At 41.1% G+C, this 27,009-nt stretch overlaps 1 protein-coding gene and 1 pseudogene across 12 annotated transcripts in view; both read left to right on the forward strand.

The window, feature by feature from the left end:
- The first annotated feature begins 6,893 nt into the window (after window positions 1–6,893).
- C4H6orf89 (chromosome 4 C6orf89 homolog) overlaps window positions 6,894–27,009 on the forward strand; it is a 38,751-nt gene continuing 18,635 nt past the window's right edge. For 6 of the 12 annotated variants that reach the window (XR_004902730.1, XR_004902731.1, XR_004902732.1 and 3 more), the window contains exons 1-4: window positions 6,894–7,046; window positions 18,135–18,342; window positions 18,797–19,010; window positions 21,369–21,371. Coding sequence is in view for 9 of the 12 variants with exons in the window: in XM_036024037.1 (XP_035879930.1) it covers window positions 18,154–18,342; window positions 18,797–19,010; window positions 21,369–21,371 (406 nt within the window). In the remaining 3 variants the exon portion in view is untranslated. Of the gene's footprint in view, window positions 7,047–13,946; window positions 14,058–14,764; window positions 14,994–18,134; window positions 18,343–18,796; window positions 19,011–21,368; window positions 21,372–27,009 lie in introns of those variants that run through there. The other 6 variants (XM_036024038.1, XM_028509815.2, XM_036024045.1 and 3 more) reach the window with 6 other exon arrangements.
- On the forward strand, window positions 23,531–24,647 carry LOC118500395 (annotated as a pseudogene).

Consider the following 27,009-nt stretch of genomic DNA (forward strand, 5'->3'; position numbering starts at 1 on the left):
GCGGGAACAACCAGTAAATATACACTCCGATTGGACTCCCGTCCTAACTTTCAATTCCAAGGATTTCTTAGTTTCACGATAAGGCAGGGACCTTTAGGCGAGGAAGAGAATGAAAGGGAATAGAGATGAGAGATGCCAGGAACTAGCTTTGACAAGGCTCTGTACAATTTACGTAGTACCCGCATTTTATTATCTACTGTAAAAGTAAATATTGTTAGTCTCATTTTTTTGGTTAGAATGAACTTTTGAAAACCTCGAATATAATCATCAGATTCCTCTGTAAAATTTCCCAGTTGGTGTTTAATGGTGTGTTAAGTCCTGCGTGGTGAAGGGACCTCGACCCTGACGTGGCTCTGCGGTCTGCCTCCTTCCTGCAGTGGACACAACCTATAAGGCTGTCCCAGTCGTGGAGCACTGGGAGTGGCCCCTGGGAGTGGAGGGGCAGGTTCTGGATCATGAGTCTTTGGGTATGTGGGGCCTGGCGTTTTCTCCCCGACAGTCTCCTCTGTGGAGTTAGCGGTTGAGCCCTCAGTCTTAGGTTCGGCTGTCTGGGTGATCACTGCCAAAACTGCAGGGTCTGTTTTACATCCCTGGCGTAGTCCCGGGTCAGTTCTTAAAGCCATGAATGACTGCACATAAGGAACCTCAGTCCTCTTGCCCTGTCGGTGGCAGAAGAGGTCTAATTGAAGGGTAGTATTGTAATTTAGATTGCCGTTTTCTGGCCAGACTTCCTGGTCTCCTAACTTGTACTGCAGCCAGGCAGAGTTACCAAAGAAGGCTAATCCTTTTCTTTTTAGGGTTTGGAGTCAAACTTGCCCTAATTCTTAAGGATGCATCCATGGGCAAGTCCTGAGTTATGGAGTTTTGATTTCCCATCGGGGTAGTGATGCCAGTCACTGCACCAAAAAATGTCACTGGATCAGTGGTGGTGTTCTGAAGACCTCGGTTCTTCTCCGAGGAAGGAATTCGGTCAAGAGACACAGTCCAGCAAGCAAGTTTATTTATTAGAAAGGAGGAGAGTACACCTGGGAGATTTCAAAGCAGGTGACTCAGACCGAACTGAGTGCCTGTTATTCTCATTTTTCAGATGTGAAAACTGAGACTTGGTAGTTAGATGACTTGTTTATTTGTCCATAGACATATAACAAATCCAAGCCTTCAAACTCCAAAGGCTGAGATTCTAGGGGGAGAGGAAACGATCTGGAAGAAAATGAGAGAGAAGGAAAAGGAGTGAAGAATAAACAGCCACTGCCTCCTCACTATGTAAGCTGTTTTATAGCAACACCTCTGAGCCTCATTCCATGTTCGGTTTGAGTGCTCCCAGTTTGCAAACTGTTTTTGTCGTTGTTCTTTGGGTTTGGTTGTTGTTGTTTTTTGGTTTTGCACAATAAACTTTTCCTAATTATTCCCGTGATCCAGTGGTTTTACTTCCACTATTTCTGAACTTTTGACAACACCTAATCTTCATAACCCCATGAGGTAGATATTATTATTCCCTTTTTACTTTGAGGAAACAGGTTAATAACTTGCTCAAAGTACCACCACTGTGAGTCTGTGCTTCAAGCACAGCTCAATCCTAGTCTCCTTAATCGTGCAGTGGGAGTAAGCTTAGGCAGGTTGTAAAGATCGAACTAGACAGCGAGTTCCTTGAGAAAGGCACTGGGTCTCCTGTGTCTCTATGCCCTCCTCACAGAGTACTGAGCATAAGGTGCTGAGGGTTTGCTGAAAGAATGGTGGACATAAAACAATGTTTTAAACTGATGAGTGCTGTGCTAACGTAAGGTATAATTAATATCACATGTCCCATGGGCTTGTGTTCATGTCCTCTTTGTGACCCTTGAGCTGGAAGGAAAATTCTTTATCATCAGTTCATTATGTCTGTTGTTATTTGAGTTGCCTTTTTTCTGGATCTTTTGTAGTTTCTTACTATGTATTTTGGGAGGCTTAGGGCACAGTGAAGATACTTGGGGTTTTACTGAAGAATAAGACAGTGGGCCCTGGTTGGGTAGCTCCGTGCTTAGAGCATGGTCCCAATGCGCCAAGGATGCAGGTTTGACCTCTGGTCAGGGCACATACAAGAGTCAACCAATGAATGCATAAATGAGTGAAACAACAAATCAGTGTTTCTCTCACTCTCCCAAATCGGTAAATAAATTTTTTAAAAGAATAAGTAAATGTCTCTCTGTCTTATTCCAAAAATCCTTCCTCAAGAGGCTCAATATTTGTTGACCTTTTTGTCCCAAAGAAAACATTGGGTGTCAGTGACTTCAGGAAGGATTTGGGAAAGAGGCCTGGATTCCTTTTCTTAGTTATAACTAACAGTTCACATTAAATTAGAGCAATTTGTATTTCCTTCATTTACCTTGTATCTAAGCTTACTGTATCACCTGAATAAATGTTTTTTATTTTAAAAAATAAAAACTCTTATAAAAGCATCATTTTTCAGATTGGAAACCTTAAGATCATCCTTTCCGATTCCTCTAAGAGATGCATCATCAAGACCTATTCACTACGTTTTCCAAAGATCCCCAAAATATATCTCTTCCTTCCCATTCCCACTTCTGTTTCAGACCTTTAACACCGTGATTATTTCAGAACCCCACTGGCTGGATTCCTTGCCTCTGGATTTTCCCCACTAATCCATCCTATACACATATAGCAGGCAACGCCTTCCTCCTGACATTTCTTGTAGTATGTCATTTTGCCATGAAATGTTAGGTAGTTTCCCTTTGCCTATTAAAATAAAGTCCCAAACCACTTGACCTGGGCTTAAAGGCCCTTACTGACTTCTCCTGCCCGATTTCCTACTATTTTATCCATGCTTAAATGTGCCGCTGAGATTCCCTCTCCCAGGCCTCTGCCAAGGCTGTTCTCTTTATTTGCAATGCTTCCCAAACCTCACCATGCCTTTGTCCCAGCTCCTTCAGAATACCTCTCTATTCTTCCCGCCTACAATAGGCTTTCTTCCCTTCTCTCTTCTTAGTCTTTAATTCTGTGCCACCTTCCATTGGTGTCTAACTGCTTGTGTCAGATTCTCTTCTTCCCAAATAAAATGTTAATAGCCCACGTTAGGGACCATGGCCTAGTTCACTACAGTTCAATGTACACACAGGGCCTTTTCCAGACCAGCACGGAGAGTCTCCAATGGCTGAGAGGAGCGAAGATGACAATCCAGAAACGAGCAGTTCTGTTACACAGGGTGCTGTTATCTGGGAACCTTGTCAAGGACTTTTCTAAATCTCAACAGAGAGAAGCCAACACTAAAGAAATGAGATTTACCCATCATTTCTTTCCTTATCCTCTCCTCCAAACCAGCTCCTCCTCCTATGTCTCAAATAATCACTATTGTCCTATTCACCAGATGCCACTTTAAAAATTTTATTTATTTATTTATATTTAGAGACAGGGGAAAAGGAGATGTAAGAGAAACATTGATCAGTTGCCTCTCACATGCCCACCCCCCCAGGACAGGCCAGCAACCCAGGCATGTGCTGTAACCAAGAATCAAACTGGTGACCTTTCACTCTGCCAGATGATGCCCAACCCACTGAGCCACACCAGCCAGGGCCACCAGACTCGTTACACTCCCTGAGCCACATCCCCCCACACACTACAGGTTACCAAGCACTTACACATTCATAATCTGTTCTCCATCTACACTAGCCAGGTTTTAAGTGGAAGGCTCTGAGTGACTGACAGGAGGAAGCAATCAGCTTCCGAGTGCACCAGGATTTCTTGTGTCCTGCAACCCAAGCCTTTCTCTTGCTGTCTTCTCAGCCTTTTCTACTACCTGGCAGCCTTTCTGACCTGTTTTACCTGGGAAATGTTTCTTAAGTAGAGTCTCATTCTCCCATTCCTTTTACCTAGATCATCACAGTTGTTTTTCCCTTGAATTTTCCAATGCTAATTTTTCCTTTTCCAATCTAGCCTTCCTCCTCCACTGGATGTGTATGTGCATAGCAGAGCTCTGACCTTGTCACACCCTTGGTCAGAAACCTGCAATGGCTCCCCATTGCCCACAGATGAAAGTCCTAACATTCAAGACCTTCCTGGCTATGCAGAAGTGATCTTTAAAGATCGTTTTTTCTTCTATGAGTAGCCTCGGCCTCAGCCAGAAAGATTAACATACCAAGTTCCCAGAATGTGCCTGAAATGTTCATTTTCAAGCTCCAATGTCTGAATCCTTACTGGCCATCTCCAAGCTCACTTTCTCCCTTAATCTTTTCCTGGCACACCTACCAGCCACTAGGCACTGAGGAAGATAGAGATGGGTCACATGCACTGTGCTCAGCCCCAAAGGAATTCATATTCTAGGAGAGAAGACAATTAAACTCACAGCTGCAGGAAAGTGATATGAGAGCTGTAATAAGGAAGCACATAGTGCTCAGCTCTGGTTGTCTCAGAGCTGGCCTTAGGTGGTCAGAGATTTCTCTGGGTGGTGACCTGAGCTGAGATCTGGAAAATGTTGAAGCCAGGAGAGGTTTCTTTGCAGATCTAGAGAATAAAAAACCTGGGAAGCCAGAAATTTATTTGTCTGTACTAGAATTGAGTGTAAGGAAATCATAAAGGATCCTGGACATTGATTCTGAGGGCAATAGGGATTCGCAAAAGGGCAGAATCAGATTTGTACATTGGAAGTGTCACTCAGGTGATAGGAAGGGCAAGAAAGACATGGGATCCTTAGGGTATCTGGAGTCCCCAGAGCCCTTTTTTTAAAGTAAAAATTTAAATTGAAGTATTATATACATCCAGAAAAGTGGGCAGGTACTAAGTGTCACAGACCAATTAATTATTACAAAATAAAATAAATGCACCTGTGCAACCACCATCAAAACAAGAAAATGTTCCAACTCCACAGAAGCACTTCCATCAATCAGTGCTTCTCCTCACACCCCAAAGGTAAGTGCTTTCTAAATTCATAGATATTTTAGGACTGTAAGACACACCAGACCATAAGACCCACCTAGGTTTTAGAGGAGGAAAATGGGAAAAAAAATTTTGAAGCAAAAACTGTGGTAAAACACTTAATAACCTGTGACCCTACTCCACAGCCACCCCCTCCCCCACAGCAACCCAGGTAAGCTACATTTGTACTATAAAATTTGGGGGGTATGTCTTGTAGTCTGAAAAATATAGTAGTTTTAAATTAGTTCCCTGATTTTAAAATTTATATAAATGGAGTCATAAAGTATTTTCATGTCTCCATATTCTTTTGTCTAACATGTTTGTGAGATATATCCATGTTGTTGTATGTAGTGGACATTGTTTCATTTTTTCAGTGTTTTCTGTTGCATGAATATACTACAATGTATTTATTCTGTTGGTTGTGGGCATTTGGGATGTTTCCATACTGTGACTGTTACAAATGATGATGTTATTAATATTCTTGTATGCACCTTTTGCACTTGTGCATGATTTTTGGGGGGTATATACCTGGAAGTAGAATTGCTGGGTAATAGGTTAAGTGTATATTACAATTTGGTAGTTAACATCAGATTGTTTTCCAAAATGGCTGTAGCAATTTACAGTCCTACCAGCAGTGTGTGAGTTGCTGTTGCTTTGCTCCCTTGCCAACACTTAGTGTTGCCAATCTTTTTCATTAAGCAATTCTGGAGTCTATATATTATCTTAGTGATCACTTGCCTGACAATTGATGATTAATGAAATTGAACACATTTTCACATGTGTATTTGCCATTTAGATGTCCTCTTTTGTGACAGCATATTTTCGTGTTCAAATCTTCAGACCATTTTTCTATTTGGCTTTTTTTTTTTAATTTGCAGAGTTCTTTTATATATCCTAGACACAACCTCTTTGCTGGTTTCTTTTACTCTACAGCTTGCCTTTTCATTCTCTTCATTGTGTCTTCTGATGAGCAGAGGTTTCTAATTTTAATGCAGTCCAATGTATCAATTTTTTCTCTTACAGATCATCTTAATTCCTACTAGCCACATTTCAAGTATTCAGTAGTCACTTGTATGGTGACAGTATTGGACAGAACTGCTTTAAAGTTTTGTTTCATTTTACTCATATAGATCTATAATGAACATAGAATTTATTTTAGTATATAAGGTGAGACAGGAGTCATTTCATTTTTTCCTATATGGATACACAGCTGACCCAGCACTATTTATTGAACCTATTATCCTTTCCTCACTCCTCTATTAATCTCTTTGTCATGAAGCAAGTGTCTAAATATGAGTGGTTCCGTTTTTGGTTTGTCTGTTCTGCTTAATTGGTTTGCCTATACCTGCCTCAATGTCCCACTGCCTTTGTAGCTGTAGCTTTATTAGGCTGAACCCAGTAGCATTTTGTTTGCAGATTTCTTGCAGAAAGCAATTAAAATCTTCAGCATTGAAGGCAGGGCAAGATAAGTAGCCTGGATTCAAATCGTGACCCCACCACTCTATATGCTGGTAACCTCAACGAGTTAACCTTTCCATGAACCTCAGCTTGAGGGAAAATGTTGTAGGGCAACTTTTTTCATAGGGTTGTTGGGGCGGTTTCACTAATATAAAGTGCTTAGTAACGTTCAGCACAAAGTATGCTCTCAAAAAATACTGAGTGGGCCGTGTGTAAATTTGAGTTATCTGCTGGTCTTTTTTAGAGGAGCTCCCGGAGGTAAAGGCCTGCCCTCCATTTACGTATCCGTTTCCCGCCTACCCTTTATTGCCTGTCACACTGCCTGGCATGCAGTAGAGGGCTCAATTAATGCTTGTTGAATTAATCAATTCGGGTATTGAGTCTGTGTTATCGCAAGCAGACCGCAGATTTTGACAAGGACCGAGAAACATTGAAAATGAAAAACTGAACACCAGAGGGAGCAAGAATCCGCTCCAGATATCGCGAGAATTCCCGACAACGCACGTTCCGTTTTTGGCGGAAGCGCGAGTCTGAGTGAAAGATCTACCCTAGAACGGGCGGTACCGCTTGTAGCGTGTGGGTTGCTTCCGGGTTGCGCGCAGGGAAGCAGGAAGTGATCGGCTTCTTGCCCGGCAGCTGCTGTCCCGAGGCGGGAGGAGCGCTGGGGGGCGCGGGCCCTGCACGTGAGTGACTGGGGCCCGAGGCCGGGAGGGGGAGGTCGCTCTGTGACAGCTTCGCCGCCGCGCCCATTTGTGACATTCTCGCGCAGCCCCTCCCCTGCCCCGAAAGCCACTTCTCGTCCCTACGCTGACACCTTTTTTGAGCCTCTGGCGTTTTGCAGACTGATGGCATCCCCTAGCAACTCTCCGGGGTTGACTTCCTTAAGACATCTGCCCTGTTTTCCTTCGTTCTCCCTTTAATAACAAAGCGAGGTCCACCCTACTTGTTTCGTAGCCACCACAGCAGTGTCCAAAACATGACAAATGCTAGCAAAGTGTAGGTTTCATTGCCCTTTTGACAGATTTTTTTCTTTTGTATATTGAGATGAGATTCTTTGACCCCCTCCGAAACATCTTTTTGGTTGTTAAAGAGGGTTTTTTTTTCCAGTGTGAATTTGGTATTTGATGAGCATGGCATTTGAATTTCAGAAAGGAATATGACTTGGTGTATTGACCTGAATAAATGAGCTGTTTGTAATCGCCTTTTATTTTATTTTATTTTTTATTTTTAGACAGATGGGGAGGGAGGGAGGGAGGGAGGGAAACATCAATGTGCGGTTGCCTCTCCCACGCCCCCTACTGGGGACCTGGCCCGTAACCCAGGCATGTGCCCTCACTGGGAATCCAACCGTGTTCACAAACTGATGGCTCAATCCACTGAGGCACACAAGCCAGGGCATGTAATTGCCTTTTAGTACAAGGAAATTCGCATTCTTCATTGCATAGTATTTAAAGGCCAATAACCTGACAAACGCCACGTTTTCTGCTCTAAGAGCTCTAAGAGCTCACATAGCCTTGGTATTCAAAAATATATTTCTTTTGTCATCACCTTATAATAAACACCTCTCTGAGGTATTATGACTTTATCTGGTTGGTCATTTGGTTGTTCACATGGTGGAATCTTATATGAACATCTCTTTGTTAATAAATTCGTTTGAGTTTTGAGTTATCACACTTTCTCCCTAAGGAACAACATGCCTTAACCTAAATTCAACTTTGAAATTGTGGGGGTTATAATATAAAATATAAAGTGATATTTTCCCACACATCTTCTAAGTTCTCCTAGCTGGACTAATAATCAGATTAAGAGGAGAAAACCAAAATTTTGTATGTATGTACAGAGAATTCACACAAGCATGAAATGCCCCAAGACAGTGAGGCAAATAGGCATATTTGTCATTTTGGACAAAGGGGAGGGGGTTGGAATCTTAAATTTAAAAAGTGAGATCAAGCTATTTACAAGTGATTGAGGAAGAACAGAACACACTTGGCAGGTAAGTTTTTGCTAGGCGACCCAGAAAACAGTGGTGGTGGAAGGGATTGGCTCCTGCTTTGAGTCTTCCAGTCTAAAGGAAGTTAGGAATCCAGTCTAAGGTGATTATGTTAAGGTTCCCTTCCTGAAGCAAGTTTTTCCATCTGACTCTCAGGTAGGAAAGTGGGGGAGGGTTAAAGGTGCTTTGAGTCTTTTAATTACAAACTTAAAATCAATATCCTGAAAGGAACTTTAGGGTGGCAAAACTCGGTCTCTTTCAGTACATCAAAGTTTTGACTGAAGTTCACATAGCCCAACTTGCATACCAGAGAGAGACCCTGTTTGCCCTTTCTGCATTGGACCAAAACAATTTTCAAGACCCAGGTTTAATCACTTCCTTTACAGCTACCTTACAGCACCACAGAGACTGTTCAATATAAGGTTCCTGACCTACCTACCTAAACCTTCATTAGGCTAATATATATTTTAAAAATAGAAGAATAGAAAGTAAAATGAATAAACCAATAATTACATTAAATTAGTCTGAGAACAGAATGATCATTTTAGGTCCTTTCTTTTTCTTTCTTTGTTTTTTTTAAGATTTTATTTGTTTTTGGAGGGGAAGGGAGGGAGAAAGACAGGGAGAGGAACAATGTGTGGTTGCCTCTCAAATAACCCCCACTGGGGACTGGGCCCACAACCCAGGCATGTGCTCTGACTGGGAATCAAACCAGCGACCCCTTGCTTTGCAGGCTGGCACTCAGTCCACTGAGCTACACCAGCCAGGGCTTAGGTCCTTTCTGTAAATTTGTTCCATAGACACTGATGAGGTTCCACATCTCTTAGGTGAATTTGCATGTCTGTTTTTAGTTTCCCAAGTTGTTATTGCCTCTATTTATCTCTGCTTTTGAGAAAAGATTTAGTGTGTGTGTGAGAGAGAAGATAGATGTAATATGAAGTGATAAGAGTTGTGTTTAAGGTTCGAAGTTGAAAAGGTTTAAAAATCAAGGTTGGAAGAAAGAGTTCAATCATTGGACAAAGCACTGAGGGCTAGGCTTTGTAGGCAGGGGGAATTATATGTACGAAAGAAAAAGATGTGAAACGTTATGTTAGCAAAGAATGTGAAGAAGGAATGGGAAATGAGAACGAACAGGTAGGCAGTGACCACATTATAAAGGGCCTTGCTAAGTAATTTGGACTTAATCTTATAACAATTAGTAAGTCTTACAACAATTTAATTTGAGTATTGGGACAAATGTTTTACATACATCATTTTACAATTCCTTAACAACACTGTTGGAAAGACATACTTACTCCCATTTTATAAATGAAAACTGGGGCTTGGAGAAGTTAAGTACTGTCTCCTGGCCACACAGTAGATGGAGAATCTGGTATTTCATTCAGCTTTTTCTAGCTCCAGTGCCTGTATTCTTAACCACCATGCTTGATTGTTCCCCAGCAGGGCATACGGAATCAAGGAAGGAGTTTAAACAGATGAGTCACGTGAAGCAATTTGTGTTACAGAAGAATAACGAGTGTTGAGGATCAAGGGTAGATTAGCCAAGAGAAGATAACCTGAACGTGTAGAGATTAAATGCATATTTGTGATGGTTCATGGGAGAGAGATTTATGGCCTTAACTGCCATTAATGTAGAGCTAAAGAGGAGGTGATGAATGTGAGAACGATAGAGGTAGAATTGATGATTTAGTGATTGATTTATTGGTGAGGATGAGAAAGGAGGAGAGGTTTTAAATTTGGAGAACTGGCGTTTCTATTAAAAGGAATGTAGTTGGATAAATCAGTTGCAGGGGAAAATAATAAGTCAGTTATGGACACATTACATGTAGGGGACTGTAGAAAATTTGGGTCGTGAGTTCGGGAGAGTTTTCTAGATTGGAGAAGAGATTTGGGGCTTACTAACAGCTGGTTGTTAAAGCCATGGAGGGAATGAGAAGGTCAAGGGTGGCTATGATTAATACCAACATTCAGGCACAGAGACTCTGGGAAGAGAACTAGAGAATTATGCCAAGGTTTGAGAGCACTTGATAGGGATAACGGATAGCCACAGCAGCTGCTGCAGAGAGATCGGGTAAGTTGGTAACTGAAAAAATGTCCTTTGGACTTGTCATGTAGAAAGCCATTAGTGGATTTAGTGAAAGCAGTATCAGTGGTGTGAGGGGGGCAGAAGTATGATTTTAACAGGTTAATAAATGAATGGAGACTTGAGAAATAAGATGAAGTGATGCTTTCTTTTTTCTTTTTTCTTTTTTTTTGAGCTTGGCTCTAAAGAGAGAATACAGTGCATGCATTGGAAGTCTAAAGAGGAAGCATTATTATTATTTTTAAAAGATGTTATTTATTTATTTTTAGAGAGGGAAGGGAGGGAGAAAGAGAGAGAGACACAGAAACATGAATGTGCAGTTGCTGGGGGTCATGGCCTGCAACCCAGGCACGTGCCCTGACTGGGAACCGAACCCGCAACACCTGGCTCGCAGCCCGCACTCCATCCACTGAGCTACACCAGCCAGGGCGCATTATTATTTTTTAAATAGTGGAAAGTGGAAAGGTGAGGATAGGAGCAAGTAGATATAAGTTTTGTAATGTGGGGGGGCTCCTGCTTCAACGATGTCAATGTCGTATGAGGGAAAAAACAAAACAAAACAGAATCTGTCCTAGATTTGAGTTGACCAAAGAGACCCAACAGCTAACTGTGATGTGTGGCACATTGGTTGGGTCCTAGATTTCTAAAAAGAAATATGGGCCCTGGCTGGGTAGCTCAGTTGGTGAGAGCATTATCCTGATATGCCAAGGTTACATTCCAATCCCCGGTCAGGGCACCTACAAGAATCAACCAATGAATGCATAAACGAGTGAAGCCACATACCTATGTTTCTCTCTCTCCCCCTCTTTCCCTCAAATCAATTTTTTTAAAAAAAGCAATATGACCTTTTTGGAGGGACAGTAAAGGAAATTTGACTACGGACTGGATAGTAGGTAACATTAGAGAATTAGTCATTTTAATAGTTATGATAATGATGCCTAATGTTCTATAAAATAATGTCCTTATTCTTAGAAAATGCATCCTGAAACATTTAGAAGTGATTTTGTGATGTGTCACAACTAACTTTCAAATAGTTCTGGTAAAAACAGAGACAAACAGAAAGCAAATACGGCCATGTGTTAACAATTGGTGAATCTAAGGATATACAGATATTCATTGTCTGTTTCAGTGTTTCTGGAGGCTTGAAATTTTCAACATAAAAAGTTGGGAAAATAATGAAGAGGCGTATTTTCAGCGAGTGAAAAAAGTCCTAGACTCTTCAAATCTCATTGGACAGAGATGGCCAGAAAGGGGACCGTTAGATTCAAGTGATGATAAGAGTGAAAAAATAGAATTCTCTCCATTGTAAAGTTTAAGTACTTATTGCAGTTTTAATTTGCTACTCTTTTAAGTTATATTTTATCAATTATTTTTTCTTTAAGTATGTCTGTTATTGCTTAGTGGTTTTTATTATAATCCAAAGACCACATTTTTCCCCTGTAGTAGAACATACCTTCAATTAATGGGGATCATTGGACAAAATATAATGGAATATATTATAACACTAAACAATGGATTATCATACTACATAGGTAGCATAATACTAAAGAGCCTAGTAGGGGAAAAACAAAATATTTCTATGGATATTGCGCCCATTGCTGAAGACTGGGACATATTTAGATGGGCTTTTGGAACTTTATTTCTCAACTGTAGTGTTTCCCTGTTTGTGTTTTATCTAAATGAATCAGCATTGCCTCTTAGAGTTGCTGAGCTGGCATAGCTGTTTAGTTTGGAAAACCAAGAACCTCCAGGCTTTTGTTACATCAGTATTTAGGACATATTTATATCACTAGAGGAATTCTGTATTAAACAGGGCAAAGCAGAAGTTTACATTTAGTCTGACCTCTTAACCTCTTTTCTGCCTTAAACATTTTTATTGATAAGTTTTATTAGAGTCATTCTATTACAACTCTGTCCTGTTTTTTCCTACACTTAGACCCAGAAGGAGTTATGGAGAACATTTTATTAGAGCTCTCAGTTTCATCCTCCTATGCTTGAAGTACTCCTTCAAAAGTAGACAGCCCCTCCCCCTGGCTTACCTCCCCCAGGCCTCTCTTGGAAGCAGGCTTTAGCCATCTCAGCGCTCTTGTAACATTTTGAGCAGGACAGTTCCTCACTGTAGGGTCTGCCCTGTGCACTGTAGGGTATTTAGTCTTCACCCACTAGATGCCAGTAGTGCCCCCTCGGTTTTGACCATCGAAAAATATCCTCAGATATCACCAGATCTCCCCTTGGGAGCAGAATCACCCCTAGTTGAGAACTGTTCTAAAGCAGTGTCTCCTCGTTGGGGGTGTTCCTCTGGTTAGCAGGGAGAACCGCTCTCCCAGCGGTTCTGACAGTTCAGCATGTCCAGGGTGGTACCTGCCTGGAACCTTGGTTTTTGTAATGCTGCTAGTGATCCTGCCTATGCCCTGGCAGGTATAAGCCACTGGTAAGAGTCAAACTCACTCTTCAGAACTTCCCTCTGTAGCAAAACTCATTTCTGCCAAAATCAGACCTGCTTTCTAGAGGTAAAGGGATTGTAACAAGCCTCAGCTGATTTCACTCAGTCCCCACATATTTGATGTTTAGCCATGATTTTATGTTTGATTTTTTTAAGGGATATGGTTTTATTTTTATGCAAACTCTTGTGTCTGAGGGCTGACTTTCACTAGATCGCAGGGAGGGAGCTGCTCTGGCAGTATGAAACCGACCAAAAGACAAGATTTTTGTTATTTAATTAACATCATATCCACTAGATGCCAGTAGTACCCCTCAAGTATTACAGTCAAAAATATCTGCAGACTTTCCAAAGGTCCCCAGATGTGTGGGTGGGGGTGGGCGGGGCAGAATCCCCCTAGTTGAGAACCAGAGGCAAAAGGAGGGCTTATTATCAAGACTCCCACGTGCTCTTAGAAATTGCACTAAATTTTCAGTAACTACCTTTCTAATAACTTGGGAAGTGTGTTAGAATATCAGGGAAGAAGGATGTACAGTTTGCAAAAATATGTTCAGTATTGTAATGTCATTGTATACTTGGATTATAAAAAAGACACTATTGTTTTTGCAATTTAAACTAGGTGTTTGGTGAGATTGTTATGTGTATCAAAAGTGGACAGAGGTTTGCAAAAGTTGTAAAAGAGTTATCAAAATTGATGATAGTTGCTCCTTTTAGCCTCACCGGCAGTCTGTTGCTTGCACCAGTGTGATGTTCTCCTCTGCCCAGGGGTTCTACCTGTGCCCCACCGCCCGATTCTTTCAAAAGTTTTTACTAGGTTTTTTCTACAATTCTCTCTGCTCTCTGCTAGCCCTCTACTGAATTTTAATTGATTTTGACTAGGTAATGTTGGATAATTTATTGTAGTGTGCTTAAGTGAACATTATTCCTGCTTACTTGCTTGGTTGGTTGCTTGCTTGCTTAGAATGTCTTTGTTAATTTGCTAGGAAAAAAATCTATCTCTGGAATCATTAGTCCACAAAACCAAGATGTGAAAACTGTTGTAATAAGTTGTCGCTTTATTCTTTTTCCAGGACTCATTGTCACTGGTAACTGCCCGGTTCTCAGCCGCCACTCAGTTGTGATAATCAAGGGCCACGGTGCTGTGGTTTCGGAACTGCCATCTCAGAATAGGAAAATACTTGGTAAGGGAGGCAGCCTGCATGCAGGTCAAAAGCACCAACCCTGAAGTTACACTTGGGTTCATGTCCTGGGGACTAATCAATCCTTTTGAGCCTTAGTTTCAGCGTCTGTGAAATGGGATTAATCACACCTTCCTTAAGGGACTGCTCCAATGAATTTATTGAGATAATGTTTCTGGAGTGCCTAGCACAGTGTGCAGCACGTAGGACGGCATAACTGGAGATGGTGATATGGGAATGCGATTGCACATAAGTCTTTAGTTTCTAATGAATTGCATCTGTTCTCCTTCCTGAAGTGTTCATACACTCTTAAAATTTTAGAGCTAGAAGAGACTTTAAAAACCTTCTGGTTCAATCTTCTGATTTTTGGATTTAGGAAATAGACCAAGTAACTTAGCAGAATCATGATAATGTAATAAATGCCACAACAGGGGTAAGTTCAAATTCTATAAATATACATTTTAAAAAGTCTTTATTGAGGTATAATGTATATACCAAAAAATCCACCCACTTAAAATGCATAATTAAGTGGTTTTTTTAGCATATTCACAGTTTTGCGGTCCTCACTGCAATTTAAGTTTGGAACATTTTTGTCACTCTAGAAAGAAACCCTGTCAGTTATTTCCCATTCCTCCCCACCCTCTCCTCTAGACAACCACTAATTAATGTACTTTTTGTCTCTATAGATGCGTTTATTTTTAACTTTTTCTATAAATGCAGTCATATAACATGTGGTCTTTTAAGACTGTCTTCTTTACTTAGTGTTTTCAAGGGTTATCTGTGTTGTAGCCTGTGTCCACACTTCACTCCGTGTTACTGTTCAGTAACACTGTACTGTGTGGACGGACCTTGGTTTACCCGTCCACGCAGTAGTGCACGGACATTTGGATTGCTTCTACTTTTGAGCTGTTAAGAATAATGCTGCTTGAACATCCGTGTGTAAGTTTTTGTGTGAACATATTTTAAATGCTCTTGGGGTCATACTTAAAAGTGGAATTGCTGAGTTATATGGTAACTGTTTAAATTTTTTGAGGAACTGCCAAATGGTTTTCCAATGCGACTGGACCATTGTACATTCCCAGCAGTGTACAAGAGTTCCAATTGCTCAACATCTTTGTCAACACTTGTTATTATCTGACTTATATTATATCCACCCCAGTAAGTGGGGAGAGGTATCTTATTGTGGTTTTGATTTGTATTTCCCAGATGGCTAATGACACCGAATGTCTTTCATGAGTTTATTGGCCATTTGTATATCTTCTTTGGAGAAATGTCTGTTCAAGTCCTCTATTGGATTATTTGTCTTTTTATTATTGAATTGTAAGAATTCTTTTTTTTTAAAGATTTTATTTATTTATTTTTAGAGAGGGAAGGGAGGGAGATAGAGAGAGAGAAACATCAATGTGCAGTTGCTGGGGGTTATGGCCTGCAACCCAGGCATGTACCCTGGCTGGGAATTGAACCTGGGACACTGTGGTTCCCAGCCCGTGCTCAATCCACTGAGCTACGCCAGCCAGGGCAGAATTCTTTTTTTAAGATTTTATTTATTTATTTTTAGAGAGAGGGAAAGAGAAGGAGAGAAATATCGATTGATTGCCTCCCACACATGCCCTGACCAGGAACCAAACCTGCGACCCAAACATGTGCCCTTACTGGGAATTGAACCAGGACATCACCCAACTGACTAATTCATACCAGTCAGGGCTGAATTGCAAGAATTCTTTATGTACCTGAATGTAGGACCTTATCAGACACATAATTTGCAAATATTTTCCCCCATTCTTTGGGATGTTTCACTTTCTTGATCATTTGCAGCACAAAAATTGTTAATTTTTGATATAGTCCAACTTACCTTTTGGTGCTCATGCTTTTGATAACATCTAAGCCATTGCATAATCCAGTGTCAAGAAAATTTTCCCATTTTCTTCTAAGAGTTTTATAGTTTTACCTCTTAAGTTCAGGCTTTTGATCCATTTAGATTTAATTTTTACATAAGGTAGAAGGTAGGGTCCAACTTCATTCATTTGCATGTGGATATCAAATTGTCCCAGCAGCATTTGTTGAAAATACACATTTTTAAATAGAGTTCATGCCATGCTTTTGTATAAACCTTGAGATGGAGGTGTATACGGCCTTACAAAGTCAGTTTGAGCTACAGCACACAGTTTGGGGAAAGGATGTGCCCCCTTTTGTGCATGGTGTTCTTCCTTCCCTCTCCCAGTTCCTCAAAGTCTACATGACCTGCCATTGGAAGTCTGAGTCTGATTTAATAGCATTCATTAAAAGCTCTGTTTTAGGTGAGTCTAGTGTGGAGGCATGCTTCAGAACTAGTGAGTTAAAAGGTTTGTAGTCACAAAGAGGACCAAACAGGAGTCCTTAGGAGGCGCTGTTGGAAGAGAGAGATGCTGAAGTGGACTGCCGTGTGGCCTTCAAGCCTCCTTGTCTCTGCTGGACCTACATGACTGTTGTCCTCTGCTCTACAGGTGGTGGCATCTCCTTACTGAAAAATAGAGTTGTACCATGCCAATGGTTTTTGAGATTAGAAGCTCTTTGAAGGTGCAGTATGTGAAATAATAGGACTTTCTGCATTAAAAAAAAAAAATAGAAGACAGCATAAATCCCAAGCACTGTTTTTCATACTATAAATGAAGAAAAATAATGTTTTGTAACAAAAGCACTTTTTTAAAAGAACTAAATTCATTTTACAAATGATGCAAAGAGAATTCTTGCCATTTTACCTTTGATTTTATAGCCACCTTGAAACTATTTGTTTTTCAAATAACTGTGAGAATAAGTTGGATCTTGAAATTAGTCATAGATTTTTGGTCTTTTAAGTGTGTAAAATACAAATGAAATGCCCTTTGTTGTCTAAAACTGTGTTTATGGAAAGGCATGAGGACTGCAGCCTGCAAGGTCTGAAGGGCTCCCATGCTGCGGTGTTTGTGTTGCCTGAAATCCTTGCTCTGCAAGGGAGCAGAGCAGATCAGCACCTTCCTTGGAGTAAACCTTGCCTTCGTGATCAGTCCCTCCTCTTGTGTTGCTAAAAGGTCTGTTAAGGAGAAAATTCTGAGATGTTCTAAATTAAATTACAGGGCCCAAGCCAGAGAGTGAAAGAGGCAGAATTGTTAGTCTGTTAATGCCTGGGGGTTAGCTAACAAAAGACTGTTAACATTTTTTCCAATGCCTGTTAGAACTTTGATTAATTTCTAGATGGCTATTTGCTAGATTATTTCAGTTAGGCACCGTGAAACTCCAGGAGCCTCCGAGGGTTTTCAGACTGCTGCGGCAGCCTGTCTACAGGACACTTTTTCTCTGCCTCTGTCCCAGAGTTGGCCCCGCTTCCCACTCTCCTACCCTTCACCCATAGCTAATGTCAATTTTTTTCACAGTGCCTCTTTCTTCTTTCTTTGCCCTTGCTTGATGTATTAAAATGCTTGCAGAACTTGGGACAACGGGCATGTTGTCTTTTCTACCTGTCCGTGCTGCTGGTAGTTTAAACTCTATGCCCCGAGACCGGTCTTCTTTTTGGCTGGCATTTTTGTCTCAATAAAACCTTACTTACAAAAAGACTTTCGGCCTTAGAAGTTAATGTTTGTTTGTTTGTTTGTTTGTTTGTTTCATGGGTCTCTCTGGTATAAATGGAAAGAAATAATTGATCAACAGTATTCTCCATATTCTATTTCTTTTTATTTTAATAAATCACCAATAGCAGATCACCAATACCAGATCTTTTGTGATAAGTTTCACAAATCATTTGGGATGGCTGTTTCACAGAGCTGTTAGAGATTCATTGTGCTGTAGACCAGTGCTGCTCAAAATGTTTGTGTCCCAGCACTGGTCTGTAAACCGTTTGTTACTAGCTTACACTTAACCACACCTAAAAACTTGTGTAGCACTACCTTGAGATTGTCTTACATGTTCATTGTGTTTTATAAAAGCATTGGCCTGCAGTGGATTGGGAAAGCACAAAACTGTTCTTCCACACGGATGGTCAAGAAGCATTGTTTGAAAGCAAGTGGCTTTGAAAAGAAAGTACTTTAAAGAAACCATCCTTCCTTTTACATTTGTTTTCTCTCTCAGGGATTTTGCATTGGAAGACATGGATCTTGCCGCCAATGAGATCAGCATTTATGACAAACTTTCAGAGACTGTTGATTTTGTGAGACAGACAGGCCATCAATGTGGCATGTCAGAAAAGGCAATTGAAAAATTTATCAGACAGCTGTTGGAAAAGAATGAACCTCAGAGAACGCCACCCCAGTATCCTCTCCTTATAGCTATATATAAGGTAAAAATGTGTTCTGACTTGGAAAAGCTTAGATGGGGCACAAACTCCTCAACTTTTTCCCCAAATACTACTGTGACTGAGTCCACCATTGCACCTTGGTTGCTCTATGAATAAATTGGCCTTTACTCTTGTTACCATGTGTTACTAGGAAATCTGACTATCTTGTTAAATGTCCTAGATGAAAGCTGTGTATTTATAGTTAATCTCTACTTGTGTATCTTTTTAATGGTGTACATACCACCCGGTTATATGATAGAAGCTTGGTGAGCCTTGAAGTCCTCATGGTTCTCAAACTTTCAGTGCTTTCAGAAGTGAATATAAATGGCTTGTTTAAGGAGATGGATTAGTTCTTAAAGCACATTGGAAATAGCAGAAGAGGGCTGTTCTTTTCTTGGCATTAAAGTATTTTGTTTGCTGGGATAAGCACTAATCCTTTTCCTGTCTTTCCTTGTAGGTCATTGGAATCCTGGGATTCATCTTGCTCACTGCCTACTTTATGATTCAACTTTTCAGCCCATTACCACCAGAACCAGTGCTTTCTGGAGCTCACGCCTGGCGCTCACTCATCCATCACATCCGGCTAATGTCCTTGCCCATTACCAGGAAGTATATGTTAGAGAATAACGGAGTTCCTCTGCATGGTCACAATGAAGACAGATCCTTTCCAGGTAGATGCTGCATTACTACTTAAGAGATACAGCCTTCTTGACAATACTGTATAAGATGGGAAAGGAAATAACATTTATGGACATCTAATGAGAGGTACTTTTCCTATATTGTTTCATTTAATTTCAGTCCCTACTAAAACTCTGGGATAGGTTTTATTTTCTTCATTTTGCATATTGAGAAACTAAGGCTCAAAGAGATTAAGAGCCTTAATCTCGTCCGAAGAACATATCTGATGGAGCCAAATTCAAACCTTGAATCCGAAACACACGTGGTAGGGATGAGTGTTTTTATTCACAGGAAGGGTTTGAATGTATCTTTTCTATCTTTTTTCTTTCCTGTGATCCCAATCCCTAACAGATACTTTAACAAGTAGCTGTTGATTTATGGAGAGCATCTGAGTTCAGCTTGCTTTTAATCAGGTCCTCCAACAGCACATGGCCTGCTGAGCTGGGCTTTTGCCTGGGTATCTCTCGCTCTTCCAATGTAGTCTTGTCTCTCTGTCTCACAGTGTACTTACTTATTTAGTGTTCCTGAATGTACAGTTTTGCCAATAAGTTGAATTTAAGGAACATGTACATTTGGTAACATTGCATCAATGACAGCATAGGAATTCCTCGTCTCACAGATCCTTTGAGGAGGTTCCTTTGAGAATGGTGAAACATGTGGTAAGACTTAAAATTTACTTTTTTGAGAAAGACTACAAGATATTATTTGGGAATTTTACTTTTTTGGTGGTTTTAATGTTATTTGCCCATACGAAGGAATGTGTAAATTAATACCACAAATGGTCACAAAACTCCCGTGTGACCGTGAAACCTTGAGAGCCAGCATAACTGTTTAGGAAAGACATGTTCTCTTCAGAAAACATGTTTGTTGTCTTCAGAAAGAATGTGCTAGTTGAAGCTAAGCCTTGTACTCGTAATCAAAGACTAATCAGTCATGAAAATCATCATGTGGCTTGGGTCTCCTGTGAAGACTTGTTGTACACTTGAGGAAATCGTGGAAAGGGTTCCAAAATTATATCAAAATCAGAGGAAGGAAACATCATAAGTCAAACAGTCACCTCGTGAGTTTTTGTTTTTAATTAGAGTTTTTAATTCCAAATACAACTTCCTGTATTAATTGGGAAAGTTGTTTTTGAAAAATTCATCAACAAAGCTCAAAAAAATGAAGTTTCTAGTTCCTGTCAGGAAGGTCCAGCGCACGCTGGGGAAAGAGCCAGAGCAGCTGCTCAGTCGGGCCAGCCCGTGCGGGGCCTCAGAGGTCCCGGGTCCTGGCCTTCCTCCTCTCGCCGGCTCCTGAAAGGCGTCTTCTGCTCTTGGCCCGTCACAGGGAGTCAGTGTGGCTTTTAAGGCCAGCTTGATGATGGCGCTTACTTTGTTTTCCCTGCCCTAGAAAGTAAATCTTCATAGGCTGCTCTATTAAGAAAAAACGGGTTAACCAAAAAGTTCGTTTGGTTTTTGTCCATGAGGTGGCTCTAGTGGCGCTTAGTTGTCTTTAACTTCATTTGAAACAATTTTGTTAGATTGTACTGTGTACTGCAATCAGCATGCATTAAAAAAAAAACAAATTGGTGAACTTTTTATGTAGCAGCTATAATATTGAAGATGGAAGAAAATAAGCAGTGTTCAGCATATTATGCTTTACGATTTCAAGAAAGTTAAAAACACCACTCAAATGCAAAGAAAGATTTGTGCAGTGTATGGCACTGTGACTGATTGAATGTGTTAAAAGTGGTTTGCAAGGTTTTATGCTGGAAATTTCTCACTGGATGATGCTCCACGGTCACGTAGACCAGTTGAAGTTGATAGCAATCAAATGAGACATTACTTGAAAATAATTGTTATACCATACGGGACATAGCCGACATACTCAAAATATCCAAATCAGCCAAGTTATTGGTGAAAATGAAAATTGTGTCTTTTATTTTACAGAAAAAACCACATGGAGTTTTTGGCCAACCCAATAATAAAAAGGACATGATTGCTCATTTTTTAAATTGGAGTTTAAAAATTCAAGGAATGTTAGTGTCTTGTCAACAAGCTGATTTTTTTTGGTCCACTCCAAATAAATATTTTGCCTTGCAGATGGAAATAAAATGAGTCCTTGGAGCTCAGTTATAAAGAGAGAACATTGGAAGGGTGTGGTTTTAGCTCTTAAATGTTTTTGATTCTATTCAAGGGCTGTTTTTACTTGTAATGTGAATATTGACACCCCTTATTTTCCTGTGTGTGACAATTCTGGGAAGCTGTAGACCTATAAAGATCATAGCATTTGCATAACACTTGGAAAGAAACTTAAGAATGCATCATGATATAGGGAATAAAAAGAAATATATTAGGGAGAATTAATTTAAGAGGGCCAGGAAAGTAAAAAAGTTCAACTCTCATTCCTAATGCCATGGTACCAAAAAACAACTGCCCTTCCGTTTGCACGCATTACTTCAAAGTACCTTTGAAGTGCATGTGGAGGAGAGGGCTGTGGTGGAGTCAGCTCCCAAGGGAAAGCCCTGGGCTGTCTTCTTTCCTTAAGGGCTGGCCTGTCTGGTGTTCCCCAGGGTCAGCTGACACTCCCCATAGTGGCGTTTTGGGAATGATGGTGGGGCAGCAGGACAGTGGCGATGTACTAGAGGCACCACCAGCAAAGGTGGTAGGTTTCCTCCCATGATGGTGGGTAGTTTTCCCTCTTGACTCCATCCAGGGAGCAAAAGGCAACAGCAAGGAGGTTGTTTCTCTAGGGTTCGCCCTGGCAGGAAACCCCACCCTGAATCCTGTCGAGCATGAAGTGACACCTGCAGTGAGTCATGTAAACATCCCTCTTTGCAGCAGGAAATAAACAAGATGACACTTAGTACTTACCAGATGCCAGGCCCTGTTCAAAGGGCTTTCCATGTATCAGCTAATCTTTACAGCATCCTTATGAAGTAGGTTCTTGTTTTATGCCTATTTACAGACAAAGACACTGAGGTACATTGAGATTTGGTCAATTGCCCAAGGCCCCAAGGCTAGTCAAGTAATGGGACTATGATTTGAACTCAGGCAGCCCATCCTCAGAGTTTGAGCTCTTAACCCCAGATGTGAGTAGTTTGTAGCTACACAGTGCCTGAAGAACAGGAGTTTGGTTCAGCAGTTCTGCACTCCATCTTTCTCAGGTCACCAGACGCTTTCTCTCTCAGCTCCCTAGACCCTGAAGAAAAGGTTCTTTCTGGCTGGTACTACAAGTCCAAAGATAAGCAACCCTCCAAGCTATTGGTCCTTTAGAATTTTCCTGAATTAGTCTTTTCCTAGGCGTGCAGCCCAGCTTATCTTCCTCCCTGTCTGCTCTATCACAGGTAATGTTTGACTTATTGTTTGACTTTATCCTTGTACTCACCAACCCATAGTTTTCCCTTCGTATTCTCAGTCCCCCCCACACCTTATACATTTTGTCCACTGTGACCCTGCCAGCAGCCATTCTCTTGGCTTTCACCTTTCTGTAGAATCACTGAGTCCTAGAGCTAAAAAGAAACTGACCTATTATGTATCCCAACTCTGTACAGAGGACATTGCGGCCAGGAGAGGTGAAGTAACTTGCTTACCCAGCTAAAAGTGGCAAACTCACACTTGAACTTTAGTTTCTTCACTCTAGTATAGCATTCTTTCCATTACACCACACTTAACTGCCTGCTGTCTCCATCCTCGCTGGCTCCAACACGCTGGAAGCCAGATTCCAGCATGTTAGGCTCAATTATTTTGTTTACTTTGGGCATTTACAATTTTTAATTATAAGACCATTAATACTGAGGAGGCCTGGGATAGTTCTCACACACAAGGAAAAGGTGCATCTCTGTATCTGCACTGCATTATTGGAACGTGTGTAACCACGAACTTTCAAGGCAAGGTTGAAACATCGAGGAGTGTTGGGAGTAGCAGATCATTTACTGACTTAGAACTCAGGACCTAGCCTTGGCTGTCGTAGCTCAGTGGATTGAGCGCGGGCTGCGAACCAAAGTGTCGCAGGTTCGATTCCCAGTCAGGGCATATGCCTAGATTGCAGGCCACGGCCCTCCAGCAACTGCACATTGATGTTTCTCTCTCTTTCTGCCTCCCTTCCCTCTCTAAAAATAAATAAATAAAAAATCTTAAAAAAAAAAAAAAAAGTACTCAGGACCTAATTAGACTTAGAGTCTAGGCCAGGGCCCAAAGATTAAATGCCTGGACCTCAGGCAGTGCTTATTCTTTCATTCTCAAGTAGAAGAACAAGGCATTCCCTGGGATGATAATACCAGCCCTGTCGGGCATTGCTGTGCATCAGGCATCGTGCAGCGTCTTTTCTATCTGCACCGCAGGCACTTAGGGCAGTTACCGTTTTTGCATTCATTTCAAAGTTGCAGAAACTGATGTGCCAATGGCGTTTGCTAACTTACCTAAAGTTTCATGTTTAGAGACATTTTTATGCAAGGAGATCTCATAAATATAAATAAACTCTGGTTTAGTATGGTTCAAATGCATTTCTTCCTGAAGGCAAGGCTGTTGGCAAAATGCTTCCTTGGGTTTCTTCCATCACTGCTGTGATGAAAGTGGCCCTGGACATCCTGCCGCACATGCAGGGGACCTGGCCAAGGGCACCTCCACCATCTAGGCTTCATCCCTCCCTCACTCCCAGGGTCTAGGAGAGGTGCTAAGGAAAACAGGCTGCTGTAAAGTAGCCTGATTAAATACTGAGCTCGCAATAGCGAGAGTCCCAGAAACTTTGTTGTGAGCTTTGCAGGCTTTTCTAGGGTACATTTATGATACAGTAAATGTAAAGAAGTTATATGTAATGTGAGCTCCCAAGATGGTGGTGCTCCGGCTCGAGGCTGGGCTGACCTGGGAGAGAAAGGCGTGGTGCCCGTGGGGGCCGGAGAAGTGCCCAAGGACATCGAGACGGCAACACACACACGTAGTCAGCACAGCCTTTCTCTAGGAGATGCAAACCGTGGAAGATTGGTGGTCATCGAAATCATAGAAAAAAAATTGAGTATCTCAGAAAAGAAAAGACTTTAAATATATACGGAACAATGATGATTGGAACAACAGCTAGTTTCTCTGGACTGCTGGCAAACCTCATTTTCAGACACTGCTTCAGGGTTACCCATGACGCTTTGAAGACATAGGCATCATTGACTACACTTCCATTTTTGTCTACTATAGTTGCTTATATGCTCCTTGTCACAGATGCTTTGTATTCAGGTAATATGAGTCAGGAAAACGGTGCTCTCAGAAGTTCCCTGGTTAGCATAGCACGTGGTGTTTTGTGTCCCACTGCTTTGGCTCTTTCTAAAAACGGACGTCTGGCAGTGAAGTCTCATACTGTCCCACTGCCACCAAAAGGAAGAGTTTTACTTTATTCGGTGATGCTTTGTCAAACAGAGGTAAAAGGAATGCTAATTCCTCTAGCCTTTCAGATGGCCTTTGGAATATACAATGGTATACAACATGCAATATTTGAAAGTACATTAGAGAAAACTGTACATGAAGATTGACCAAGGAATGAATGGATTTTTTATGGTGAGGGCTCAGGTATTGTTGAAAGAGTTCAAAGTAACTCTGGACAATTTGTTTCTGTTCTTTTTGCCTAGTATATACAGGTTCTCAGTAAATATTCAGTAATTCAATTAAAAAAGTTACATTTAATCTTTATTTTGAGGTTTTTCCAAATTTAGACTACACATTTGATTTTTCTCCTCATGGACTTAATCCTATTGTTAAAGCTTCTGAAAAATGAAGGTTTCCTCCCTCCCTCCCTTCCTCCCTCCCTCCCTTCCTTCCTTCCTTCCTTCCATCCACCCATCCATCCAGTGAGTGTGTACTGAGACCCCACTGTATGCCAGGCACTGTTCTCAGCAGGGCAGCAAACAACGCAGGCAGTCCTCCTGCTCCTGTAGAGCTAGCCTTGGCTTTGTGCCTTTCTTCCCTATCCTTTTTACCCAGAGGTAGGGTTTTCTTTTTCCTGGAAATGAATCTTTTTTTTTCCTTTTCTCTTTTCTCCACATTAATAATCAGTATAAAAATACTCTCTCCACTCAGAATTCCAGGGCCTGTTACTGCTGTGCACAGCGAGCCAGCCTGAATGCATTTTCTCTGTAAACAGCTCTCAGGCACTAGGAAGCCTCCCGATGGGCCTTCGCCCGGCTCTTTTCTGCAGAATACCCGACTTGCAGCGGAGGCTGGGAGATTATTGTTTCTGCCTTCAGGAGGGTAGGAGGTTACAGTTCCTGCCTTTCTTAAATTTTTAGGTCATATTTTGTTTCAGAGACTGTTTTTGACGTCTCAAATGAAATGTTTCTAACTCATGGTGAGAATTTAGAATACAGGCCATGAGTTTTATTGAAGTCTTATATGTGGCTTTTCATTTGTCTGTCATACCCTTTTTAAAAAATATAAAATAGCTATGTAGGGAGGATACCTAGAGTAAAGAAGCCTTGGAAGTTAAAAGAAAGTTGGGAAGTTATTAGCCAACTTCCACAGACTTTTCTCTCCTTTCTGTCAGTGGATAGAAACAGAAGTGAGATATAGGATGTCTGGAAATGCAGCAGAGCTGTGGATTGGAGTGGCAGGAGACGGTCAACTCTGTGCTGTTGGCTGTTCTCCAGGGTAGTCCTTGGTCACTCTTTTGTGTGGTGGCTCCAGCCAGTTGTATAGAGATCAGAAAACACCTTTTCACAGAGATGGAGACTGAGTTGGATTCTGGGCCCTTCTCCCTTTGCTGTTAGGGTTCCCGTGGCAAGGGGGAAGAGCTGTAACTGTTCCCAGCACCCGGGCACCTTACTGCCTGGCTGTTCCTCAGTCCCTTCCCACCCAATAGAAGCACATTCTTCATTCACATTAGTCATCTCAAGGTTGCAGAGAAATCAGAAGTAGCTCTTTTCTTGAAATTCAGGCTCCCGTAGTTCAGGGGGATGGCATAAGCTACCCCATTTCAGTGATCCTTTTTCCTCATTACTCCCACTCTTCCTTTGCTGGCTGCCAGCCTGGCCACAGTGCCTCTGCTCTTGCCTTCTGAGGTGACCGAACTCTACGTTTCAAAGTTCATACTCTCAGCATAGGGTTTTGTTTTTTTTTTTATTTCAATCATTGTTCAAGTATAGTTTTCTCCCCCCTACTCCCATTCCAGCCCCTCCACCCAACCCTCCCCCCTAGCATAGGTTTTCATGGTCTCCAAAGAAATTTTTATTTGGAAAAATACATAAAACACTTACATACAAAGGCAATAAAGAGGTGTAAAATGTTGCCTTGGCTGGTGTGGCTCAGTGGATTGAGCACCAGCCTGTGAATCAAAGGGTCACTGGTTCGATTCAACAGTCAGCGCACATGCCAGGGTTGCTGGCCAGGTTCCCAGTAGGGGCATATGAAATGCAATCATACATTGATGTTTCTCTTTCTTTCTCCCTCTCTTCCTCACTCTATTAAATAAATAAATAAATAAATAAATAAAATCTTTTTTTTAAAAGGTGTAAGATTTTTATTTTTAAAAATATACTTTTAATAAAGTAAAATTTCTTAATCACTCTAACTCCTCCACTCAAGCAACCATTGGTAACAACTTATATACACCCTTGAGTTTTTCCATGGGTGTATAGATAAATATACTTAACATACAGGTGTGGGCAAAAGTAGGTTTACAGTTGCAATACAAATAATACACAATAAATAATAATACATGAATAAACCGTGTTTCCCATACTCAGAAAATACTTTTGGTTCACACAGGATAAGGCTTATGTACATATTTTTAGCTGGACACATTAGTTTCTTTTTTAAAATTTTTATTTATTTGTTTTACAGAGAGAGATGAAGAGAGAGAGAGAGAAACATCGATTTGTTGTTCCACTTGCTTGTGCATTCATTGGTTAATTCCTGCATGTGCCCAAACAGGATCATATCTACACACTTGGCATAGCAGAATGATGCTATAACCGCTGAACTTCCCTGCCAGGTCCTAGATTGGTTTCTAAGACTGCCATAACGAAGGACCACA

This window comes from Phyllostomus discolor, chromosome 4, assembly GCF_004126475.2.
Source record: "Phyllostomus discolor isolate MPI-MPIP mPhyDis1 chromosome 4, mPhyDis1.pri.v3, whole genome shotgun sequence".
NCBI lineage: Eukaryota > Metazoa > Chordata > Mammalia > Chiroptera > Phyllostomidae > Phyllostomus > Phyllostomus discolor.